The following is a 12,229-nucleotide window of genomic DNA, read 5'->3' as shown; positions in this document are numbered from 1 at the left end:
ATACACTTTAAGTATATATATATATATATATATACTTTTTGATATATATATATGTGTGTGTGTGTGTATGTGTGTATACTTATATATATATATATGTGTGTGTGTGTGTATATATGTATATATACGTATATATATGTATACGTACACACACACACACACACACATACATTCTCCAACCTTCCTTAACAATGTCTCCTTTCTCTTCCAATAACATTTGCTTTAATATATCAACTACTTCCAATAAAAATTGTGAAAACACAATTGTTACCAAAAAAGGCATTCAGCAGCTTCTGAACCTGAATATTGCTGCCCACAGTGCGGTACAAGCCTTCTGTCTTGATGCCTAGGAAAAGAAAATCAGGTTAGTTTTGTTTATAGAATTAGAACTTCCAACTCCTCCTGAGTACTTCCTTTCTGTACTTGTACACAAGAGTCAGTTCTGAAGCATCTCCTCCTAATCATCCATATTTTCATTTGCACTGTACCAATTTCCCATTAATCTGAAGACAAGAGAATACAGCACATAGTAAATAGAAGCACATGCTTAGGTGAGTGGCAGCAGATAGGTGAGAATGGTGTTACTGCATTGCAAAGAAGTTAGGGTTCAACTGAACAATGAGGAAATATCAACCCTCACATTGCTCCCAAGCAGCGTTATAAAGGAGGAGAGGTTGGAGTATGGCGGATAAGAAGCAAAAGATCATTCTCTGCAGTGAGAAAAAAACTGAAGCAACATTTCAAAGTTTAAAGAGGCTTGGTTCATATTCTACACCAACTTACATTCTAAATATCTTCTGAGGAAAGCCAACAAGTATCATCAACAAGAAACCATGTTAATTTCACATGTGCCTAAGTTTAGCTTGGCCCCATCAGTTTTTCAATGAGTATGATATTTTGTTGCCATTGTTGCTGTTTTGTTTGTTTTTTTGTTTTGTTTTGTTTTCTCTTTTCCCTCCTTCCTTTCTTATTTCCTTTCTTCTTTCTTTCTTTATTTCCTTCCTTCCTTTTCTTTTCTTTTGAATCCAGGGGTGCTCTACCACTGAGCTACATCCCCAACTCTTTGGATTTCATATTATATGACAGGGTCTCCCTACATATAGGGAGCTTGTGATCTTCCTGCTTCAACCTTCCAAGTTGCTGGGATTATATCTATATTATAGCAGAAATTGAAATCTTGTTTATCTACAATGCCACCATCATAACATTGCTTGAAGGTACTAGATACTATTTCAAAATACCTTATAAACCATTTGATGTGATTTCTCTTTAAAAACAAGAAACTACGAATTATGCAAATATGTCTGGATACTGTTTTTAGAATTTGTTGAAATTATGCAAATTGTATCCAGTGCATAAATTTATTAGTAGTTGTCATTCCCAAGATGGGTCCTGACCAATAGATAATTCCATTACTACATTAGAGAAATAATGCCAGGATAAAATGACAATGACCAGATTTAAACAATGTCAAGACTGTGGTTCAGATCTTACCTTTAGTCTCAATGATATTGATGCACTTCCTAACAAACTTGAACCCCACTTCATTCAGCTCCACTGTTTCAAGCAAAGGAAAGCAGAGTTAGATTCTACTACAATGGGCATCTCCTATCAGACATTCAATGATCATGCTAAGGGACAACAGTAAGACAACTAAGGAGTTTTTTGCTCATCTCCAATCACCTTTAAATAGAAAGATCCTTTTATTCAGGGAATATAATATAATAAGAGTTTTAACTCTTATAACACAAAATATTTTTATTGAGCCCATTGCATTTTGTCTGCTTTAGGCATGAGTGACCTCAAATGTGAAATGTTAGCTCAGAAATACACACGATTTCTATCCTGTGTCTAGAACAAAAAACACATTATGTGTTTCTCCACATCACCACTACTATCCCCACCATTTGCTAAATGAACTGACTTCCTTAGTTCAATCAACAGATGATTTTAAAAATAAAGCTGAATTTCATTTCACACAGAGGCATCCAACATTCAGTGTTGCATCATTAGTACATAACATTAATGTCAGCATTCACTATGACTGGGACAGCCTGCAGTTTATAATGTCAGTAGAGCAGAAATTTTAATGACTCACTTTCTTCCTGTTTCGTTATGGGGCTGTGGTAGATCTACAAAAGAAGAGAAACAGAAAGAGCCATGGCTATTGTGAATCACTATAGGTAAGCAGGGCAAATATTGACTCCAGGGCTGGAACAAAAAGGAAAGTAGGCTAAACAGAATCATCTTTGCCCAGATCCTGAGAAAACAGTTTCCCAATCCCTGAAAATTGTGCCAGATTTCATTACTGTAACTGAAGCAGTAGTCAATCCATCTTAGACATTTACTTTATATAAAGCTTAGAGCATTTTTATGACGGAGCTAGAAAGCATGAAAAAAAGAAATGATTTTTTCATGGATGCCTGGGTAATGGCCATTAATGCTACAATTTAAATGATTTTTTCAATACCAAACTCCATCCCCAAGACTAGTTAATGGATTTTTCTCTTTGGAAAGGCAAGAGTCAATCTGAAACAGATTCATGTTTTTACCAAGATTTCTCTGAGATATATAGATATACAGATATATAGATATATAAAGATATAGATATAGATATATAGATATAGATAGATAGATAGATAGATATGGATACATAGATAGATAGTTATAGATGGACACAATACCTTTATTTTTTAGAATTTTTTTTATGCAGTGCTAAGGATTTAGTCCAGTGCCTCACATATGCTAGGCAAGTGCTCTACGACTTAGCACAATCCCAGCCCCCCCTGAGAAGTCTCGAAATACACATTGTGGTAACCATGTAATAGCCCTGAAAGGAGGTTCTTACTTTTTGAAATTTGGTAGTACTGGTTCCACTGCTACCTCATTAGGACATCTTTAGCATGCCCTTTACATTCTCTAGATTTCGAAATTTCTATCAGTAAAGTGATCAGGATTGGAATAGATGTTCTCTCAAGCCCTGATCCTTGATGCTCTAATCAAAGTGATGCACATCATGTGTAAGATCAGTGGCTTGGGATGTTTAGTCAAGTAGCAACAGTATTAGCAATGTGAGGCTGCAGGAAATAAGCCCTTTACAGGTCATCTGTTAGAGGCCTCTTTAACAGCCTCTTCTTTCAAAAGAAACTTTTCTGCATATGTTGTATATACCTATGGATAATTCAGTGAGAGAGATTTCAGAGCTGACCAGCCTTTCAGGCTGCTTTAATAAACAAGACATATATGAAAAGTCTGCCATGATCAAGTTAGGTGAGGATTCATATTCAGTGGGCCCATGTTCTAACACCATTCTCTGCAAAGGATTGCCTGTATCCTTCCATCTTTAAAAACCTAAAGGAAGAACAAGTGCAGGTGAGAAAATTAAGAGATAAATTCTAGTGCTTAGCTGACCACCTATCATCTTCCTTAAGAAACTTCACAGGCATCAGGTTTCAGGAGATGACTGGAAGGATGACAGGCCCTGGCCTACATCCTGGATGGCAGTCCTCATAGTAATACTTCTCTCCTGCTACCTGCTGGATTACAATAAATGCAACCTGGAATCTGGTTACTCATCTTACTCACCAGGGCACTGAGGACACAAAGAAAGAAAAACCTGAAATGCATTTCCCTTTGTGGTTTGTTTTTGGCTGAAATAAAGCAAGGATTCTAGACTGTATACAAATGTTTTTGAATTTCAGTAGCTTTACGCCTATCCTTCAGATCCATGAGAAGCAATGAAAATGAGTGTAATGCATAAGAGTTTACAGAAAAGTTTTCATTTGATTTTTCAAAGCAACCCTGTGAATGAAAATTATTAAATATATTAAAGTCATTTTAGTGAAGAAAAGAAAACTGAGTGTCAGAGAGGTAAAATAACTCACCCAAGGTCACAACAATTTAATCATAGAACCAGGACCCAAATCCATGCTTTTGTGATTCAAATGTTAGGAGGCTGATATAATTTATTTCATATATGCTACCAAAAGAAATCTACTAGAAAGAGACTGAAAAGAGAATGCACTTCAGTGATTTCTGATTTCTCATATTGGTCTTTTTAGGAAAATACATGCACTTTAAGAGATCATTTGTTCACCTGCCTAACTGTGTTCTAAATGGAGTATACTGGGATACAGGATGACAACTCTATCTCCTGCAGTAGTTGAACCTTGAAAGAGAATATGCTGAGCTAGGGGTGAAAAAGGAAGAATAAAAATTGTTTTGAATAAGTGATTAATAAATGCTTATTTACAGCCATAACAATTATTTCTATTCTTTTCTATGAACACATATTAATAATATAATTTGGAAAAAAAAGCTTAATACCCTTTCTTAAGGTCTTATGGGCATAGATAGCTATATAGTCTAACGTTAGAGCAGGGAGCTTTGATGCCTTCTCAGAAGGTGATCCTAGCCCCCTCTGGAATTCAAGTTGCTTTACTTATTAAACAAGAGATGTGCAAGTTATAATTCCTTCCAGCTCTAACGTTTTCAATATGAATTAATTGTCTTAGACCCACCAACTCCACTAGAGGGCACTCATACATTGGACTACGTTGCTGAGGTTTTCCTAGTATCTGAGGCAACTTACAGGTTCTTTCCCATCCATAGCTTCCATCCATAGCCTTCTGTTAGCTTCTGAAAGAGCCTGCAGAGTGATGGTACCTGGTCTGAGGGGAAAAATGACAAGTTTAAAGCAGATATTTGCCCAAGGGAATGGAGTCTTGTGATCTAGGTTCCCTCACTTCCCTGGGAAGTGTCCCATTGGCAAGCCATGGTCCTACAGAATTCTAAGTTTTCAAAAAGTAGTTTGTTTGTTTGTTTATTTATTTATTTATTTATCTGTATTTGGGACTGAACTCAGGGGCACTCCACCACTGAACTACATCTCCAGCCCTTTTAAAAATGTTTATTTTGTACATGGTTTAAGTTGCCCAGGTTGTCCTCGAACTTGTAATCCTCCTGCCTCAGACTCCCCCAGTAGCTTGTATTATAGATGTACACCACCATTGCACCCAGCTGAAAAAGCTCTTTTACTAGAACAATAATGGAATGTTAGACAACAGTAACTCTCAGGACCCTGAGGGAGGTGGTATCTTGGTGGTATCTTGGTGATTCCATGACAGGGTTGAGCAAAGAAACAGGAAGGCAGATATTGAGATACCTCACCATAATACCCATGTAAAATGACCCGGTTGTGCTTCAGGCAAAGTAAAGCTCTTTGTGCCTCTTTGGAAGTCAGTCACTTGGTCTACACTCTGCGGGGTGAGTATGTACACCACAGGCACATTCGCCACATTTCACGTCAGAAAAAGAACTTTGCTCCTTCTACCACCTTAGATGTCCAAGAAACATTTTCAGTTTGAAAGATTTCAGCAACAGGCAGACTGGCTAAGCTACACGGGGGGAGGCCTTTTGGCTGAGAAGCAATCTTATTATGACGAATAACAACAATTAATATTTCTCGAATGCTTACTAGGTGCCAGATTCTATTCTAAGTATTTTACATGCACGAACTCATTTAATTCATCCAGTCCATCCTGCAGTTACTACACTCATCATCTCTAGTTCATGGAAAAGGAAAGTGAAGCCCACAGAAGCTACCCAAAATCACAAAGCATATAAGTGGTAGAGAAAGGTTTAAACACAGAAAGTATGGTCCAGTAGCCATATTCTTAACCACTACACTATAAAGCCTCTCCTACATGGCAGTTGGTTTCAAACTCAATTATATTCTATTTACTTGCTAACTGCTATGATCTGAATATCTTCCCAATACATATGTTGAAAAGTAATCACCCATGTGACAATATTAACAGGTGGGCCCAAGAGGGGGTATACACCCTCAAGGATGGGATTAGGAGCCTCATAGAAGGCTTCATGGAATGAATTCCTTCCATTCCCTTCATTTTGCCTTGTAAGAACACAATAATTGTTCTCAACAGAAAATGCAGAAAAAAGATGCCATCTTAGAAGCAGAGGTTTGGCCCTCACCAACCTGCCAGCAATTTCATCTTGCACTTCAGCTTCTAGTATTGTGAGAAACAAATTTCTGTTGTGTATATTATCCAGTCTCCAGTATTTTGTTATAGCAGCATGAATAGACTGAGACATTACCTATACCCAGAGATACCTCAGGTTTGTATATTCTTTATGATTTTTTTTAACCTTCATGACCAAATTGGAAATTGGGATTGACCATCCTATTGTAGACATAAAGTCAGCTTCCAATCTCTCTCTTGGTTCCTCTCACTTCTTCTATGATCAGATGAGATTTCTCTCAGAGGAAAAGAATCATAAGAACAATGACAAGAGACCCTGGACAAGTCATTTGGCCTCTCTGGACCTTTGTTTCTTTATCTGTAAAGGGTTTTAGAACACATGAGCAGGGAGTTCCTTTCCAGTGCTGATATCATGGGATTCCTGTTCTACCTACTCTTCCATGTCTTACTTCATTAAAATACCCCTTAAATGGAAAGCCAAGTGGCCTTTAATGCAGAATCAACTGAACACCAGAACTTAGTTCTATATACAGAATTCTTCTGAGTTCACCTCTCTCTAAGAAACACCCATCTTTTGGATATATCTTGTGGGGCTCAAAAGTGTAATGCTCTTTGTAAAGATAACTATTCATCCGAAATCCAAAGTCACAAGGAAGGAAAACAAGCAAATGAACATCACACATAAAAGCAAACACTGCAGAATAGATATGCTTTTAGAGCCCTCCTGGATTTCAGAATCCCTACTGGGGAAGTTGAAAAGTCATTATTTGTCCTCTCTTGACCTTATAGAGAGGAAACATTTGGAGATTATTGGATGTGACTCAAAGAAGAATTTAAAGAACAATATTACTACAAACAGAATGACAAAGTATAAAAAGTACTAAGTTATAACTGACACTCCTCCACTAATTACCTTTATAATTTCAGCCCTTCCATCTGGAACCAAAAGGCATGTATGACATTCAGCAACAGAACCCCAGACTCTACCTTTTGAGTAGCTGTGTAACCCAAGTTGCTTAAATTTTTCATCCCCCTGGCTTTCTTTGTGAGCAGAGGATAAAAGCAGCCCCTATCTCGTGTGACTGCAGTGAGAAATAAAGGTAATTGTGCACTTAAATGGCTGAGAACAGTTCCTGGCACATAGTAAATACTTGACAAAAGTTAGCAGTTACTATTGTTGTTATGATTAAGACAGTCTGATGTGCTATGAGCTTGGGCTTCCAAAAACTGGTAAAAAATATAACACTCAAATTTTAAAAGTTTACCCTCTTTTCCCGAAATAACAAAAGGAACTTGCTGGGCACAGTGGCACACACCTGTAATCTCAGTGATTCAAGAGGCTGAGGCAGGAGGATCACAAATCCGAGGCTAGCCTCACAACTTAGTGATATCCTATCTCAAAAGAAAAAAGAAAAAAAAGGCTGGGGATGTAGCTCAGTGGTAGAGTATCCCTGGGTTCAATTCTCAGTAGAAAGAAAGGAAAATGGAAAGGAAAGGGAAGGGAAAGATAGGAAAGAAAGTGAGACTCAAAGAACACTTTTCTCTGTTCTTCAGGGGATATGAGCAGAGATATATGATGCCTGCTAAAAAGCATAACTCCATTCCTTACATGGGATTAAGTACCTAGGAAAGGAGATGCCATACACCTTAGAAAATTTCACTTGCATAGAGGTCCTCATCACCTATTCATTATTATCTCTAACACTCTATATTTCACAGCATGTTCATTCCGTTTATGAAAGATAATGGCACAAAATAAAAAAGGGCATGGGCTGCAGGTACTTACAGACCAGGGACTGAGGTCAGCCTCTCCATTTATCATGTGGCTTTGGTTGGGCAACTTAAATACTTAATATTTAAGTTAAATATTAGTTAAATTTCGGGGGTCTCAGTCTTCTCATCCATAACTTACATTTAAGGGACTAAATTAGGGATTTTTTTAAAGTATACAATATATGGAAACGAATATGACAGACTCATCAGAATTTCAATTCCTGGGATCTAGTCTCAAAATTCCTTAGCATTCTGGGGAAGGGAAAGGATATTTAAAAATAAACACCAAATGTATTACTTATCATGAGCTATGCATAACACAAGGTACAAGAAATATAAAATAAATTTGGTCTCAGCCTCTAATCTCAGGGCCAAAGCAAAACTGCTTTTTGTCAGGGAAACTCTTTGCATGTAGCTTGTGATTTTTTTTTCTTTTTAAAATTTGTTCTAATTAGTTTAGCTTATAAATTTAAACTAAAAATGGAATCAGAATGGAACTAGACATGGAAAATTTTAACACTAAGCACCTTGCTGCAACATAACCAAAGACACTATAGGTTCATAAGGGGAAACAAGAACCTGCAATAATTTTTCCCTTCTAACTAGGCTTGACACTGTCAGGAAAATAAGTGACAGTCTCATGGTTACTGGTAACTACATTTACTATCATAGTGATACTATTTTTAACAAAGAAGTCATATAGATACACAAATCAAAATTCTGAGAGTCCCATATTAACATCCCAATTTTCAAATAGGGAAATAGACTAGTAGTTACTTATTCCTGGGAAAGAAAAGTGCCCTCACATCTTAGTCTAATCTTTATGATTCCAGTCATTATTTTTGTTCATATATTATAATTCACCCATCAAGGTCCTTTCTAGCAAACTGAACATTTTTCTAGATTCTACTCTACAGACCAGGGACTCTATAGAGTCTATACTCTATTAGTCAGATAGCAGATTAAAATAAAATGTAGAAACATGTTTATTCAGTCAAATTTTTGATCAGCCTCCCAAAACAGGCCTTTTTCCAAAATAATGTGAAATACTTTAATTTTAAAATTGAAAGGTTAAATTCTCCTCCAATAAAATGGTTCAGATTCAGGGAAGAAAAAAGAAGACAATTGGAGAAAAATATTGGAACCAAAGTCTCAAATTTGCATGCCATGTCTTGCAAGCAAAGCTGACATGATAAACTATTCCAGTTGACATAAATAACTGCAAAATAGAGAAAGTCTACAACATTTTTGCACCAAGTGGGCAACAAGACTCCCCATGGTACCTCCACCCTCCACCCCATCTGCCTTCCCTCAAAGATGTGTGCCAATTCACTCATTTTTATTATGTTGAGAGATTTTTAAGAGATCAAACTCGTCATCCTATCCTTTTTGAAGCATCACCAAAGATGGAACTTTCACACGTGTGACAGCAAATTAAAACCTATGAGTGATTTTTTTTTTTTTTTTTTTTTTTCCCAAAACAGGTGAGGCAAATGTGCCTGAAGCATGTACAGAGAAAACCAGCTGTGGGCTGATCAAACAGGGATCTCTGTGAAAGGCAGACTGAAAAGCCAGCATGACACTCTGTTTTAATACACTTGCTCATTTGCATCAAGAGATGACAGAGGAAAAATAAAAGACCTCCCCAGGCTCAGCATTTGGCACATGGCAACATTGCCAATTCACCAGCATAACTTACCTTTCATTAGTTTCTATATCAAAACAGAACCTCTTGTCAATAGACTCTGTCTTCCTTCTCACGCAGTATTTCAGGGTTAAATCCAAGGGTCCCTGATATGACAGAAGGATTAACATGTAATTTTAAAAAATACACAGGAACTTCTTCCCCCTGCAGCTTCCTTGGTGTCATTCAGAAGGCATCTGTGAAGGCAGCAGGAGCCATGTATAGACTCACTGAAAACCCTGTCCCTTTGAACAGTACTTGCAGCAAGATGGCAGATGGTTTCTCCCTGCTCCACAAATGCATGGCTGAGATGAGAAAATGCTCAGGGCAGGCAAGCACTCTTTCCCAAGCATAGTGGATTAAATAGGAAGCTCAATATACATCACCCAAGGGCAGTATAGGAGAAATGGATTATCTAAATAGCATTAAGTATACAAAATAAAAATTTCATGAGACCTCTGTGTCAGGAGGCTGTAACAAGGTAAGTGGCTTTTGAAACCATCCTTAGAATGCCAGAGAGAAAGTTGAGCAAAAAACTTCATTAAAGTGGCAGATGAAAGAGGGAGGACAAACATTTCTGGTCCCTACCCCAGGCTCTTGAGGATGACAGGAATCATAAAAGTAACCTCTTCAATAATAGGATGAGTCGGAGAAAAACTCAAATTTATGTATTTGTTGAGGTGGCATTTGATGTTCCACATGTACAGAACAGTGTGGCTCACCTTAGTCTGTGGAATTTTAAGCCACTAAAACCCACTATGTCTACAGACTAAATCTTCCCTGTCCTATGTTTTTCAGTTTCCCTCAATCATTTCAAAACAGACAGTGTGTGTGTGGTACAGAAAACAGAAGTAACATTTATTATCTACAATGTCCCATATTATGCTGGTAGTTTAAAACCAGCTTTCTTCACCACAACTATCTGAGAGAAGTGAAGTTCAGAGAAGTAAAATGGCTTACTTGAAGAAGCCTAAGTTAATATAGTGGAAATAGCAAAAAATTAGGAATCTAAGACCTAGAGTCTTATCTCAATTATGCCATTTGCGAGCTATGTGACCCTGGGCGAATTATTTTCCCTCTCTGAGTCTCAATTTCACAATCTATTAAATGGCAATATTTGCTATCTCAAATTCAGGAACATTGCCCAAGTACCAGATTTGTGCCTATGCAACATGCCATCCAAACCAGCCCATATGTCTAATCATCAAATACATCTCTCTCATTGCACACTCAACCCCTTGAAGGTCAATACTTTTTGCTGTTCCTGTACTATAAACCCTCAACTCTAAATCCAATATGTCTTCCTTATTCCAATACTTGGGATGCTACCTATTAGTCTTTCAAGATGAGTGAAAGACTCATGCACTCACCCTCCCTCTTTAAACTCTCAACTACATTAGCTTCAATAGCATTGCAGTGAGGGGCCTATATCCTGCCCACTACTTTGGCCTCCCCCCACAAGTTTGTCCCATCAGTGCCAAAATACTCATTCACATGCATACCATGTTTTTTTCATGACTCTACAATTTTACATATATTGTTGTCTCCACCCAAAATCATTTTGTCTGTTTTTGCCTGACTAAGCTCTTACTTAGTACAAACTGCATTTCCGTTTTAATTTCCTCCAAAGTCTTTCCCCCAACCCCATACATTGCCCACCCCATGCTTTGCACTTTATATCAAACTTTCCTGTTTTTATGTCTAATACTCCCACTTGAATGAGAACTCCTCAAGGACATGGGCATTGTCTTATTCCTCTTTCTATCGCTAGCTCCTAGCAAATAGTTAGTGCTCAATAAATGTTTATGAGCTAAATTATTGTCTTTATCACTCTTCTGATAAAGAAACTGAGACTGAGAAATACTTTAGACAAGATCAAAAAAGTAGATCACAAAGCCAGGATTTAAACCCAGTTTTGAGACTCCATATGTAGTATTTATTTCTTCTACGTTGGAAGAGAGGGGATACAATAAAATACTATTTGGAAGGTGATCAGTAAAGTCAATGGTACAACACAAGTGAGAGTTGATGGGCTGAGATGTACAAGACACTAGTAAGTGTTATGATCAGAACAAAGGCAAATTCCTCCATCTCCAAATTGGAAAAAGAATACCTATTCCACAGTGTTGCTGAGAGAGTATATGAGGCACAGAACAGAACATGTGTAGCTCAGTGTTTGGCACACAGCAAGTATTCAAGAAAGTGTTATTTTGGTACTATTATTATTAGAGCATCATTTACCTCTATTATTTACATTTCAAAAACAAAGAAGTACCAGGAACTATACTGGAGAATTAGCAAGAGAAAATCATTTCCAACTCCAATTTGAGGAAATTGAACTAACTACTCTTATGCCCCATACCCCCACCTTCTAAATGAGAAACTGAGTTCCTCTTTGCATTCCAGAAAGAATCCCTCACTAAAACAGTTTATGCTGACACTATTGCGGTTTTATAAGAAGCCATTCAATGAAAAGGGAAGAGGGAAACAAAAACTAGGGGGGCTTACTCACATCTGCCCAGGAGGAAATGAAAGTGGAGTCTGTTAAATCTATCTTAGGCTTTGCAATATGTACATTCAAGAAGGAAATAAAAGGCCTAAATGATAATGCTGTGTATCCAGCGAAATTAAGCTTCAGGATGGAAGATGAAATTAAAACCTTCCACGATAAACAAAAGTTTAAAGAATTCGCAGCTAGAAAACCATCTCTTCAAAACATCCTCGCCAAAACATTACAGGAAGAGGAAATGGAAAATAACAATGAAAACCAACA

General features: G+C 37.3%; 1 protein-coding gene across 1 annotated transcript in view; it reads right to left on the bottom strand.

Moving 5' to 3' along the window:
• The window catches only part of Ophn1 (oligophrenin 1), a 350,877-nt gene that overhangs the window by 154,319 nt on the left and 184,329 nt on the right, over positions 1-12,229 (bottom strand). Inside the window, exons 11-15 of the mRNA XM_048797200.1 lie at positions 9,472-9,563; positions 4,589-4,667; positions 2,096-2,129; positions 1,492-1,554; positions 269-343 (exon numbers count right to left, since the gene is read on the bottom strand). Coding sequence (XP_048653157.1) covers positions 269-343; positions 1,492-1,554; positions 2,096-2,129; positions 4,589-4,667; positions 9,472-9,563 — 343 coding nt within the window. The remainder of the gene's footprint in view (positions 1-268; positions 344-1,491; positions 1,555-2,095; positions 2,130-4,588; positions 4,668-9,471; positions 9,564-12,229) is intronic.

Source organism: Marmota marmota, unplaced genomic scaffold (assembly GCF_001458135.2).
Source record: "Marmota marmota marmota unplaced genomic scaffold, marMar, whole genome shotgun sequence".
In the NCBI taxonomy this organism is placed as follows: Eukaryota; Metazoa; Chordata; class Mammalia; order Rodentia; family Sciuridae; genus Marmota; species Marmota marmota.
Note: the sequence above shows the minus strand (reverse complement) of the source record. Positions and strands in the feature narration are given on the sequence as shown.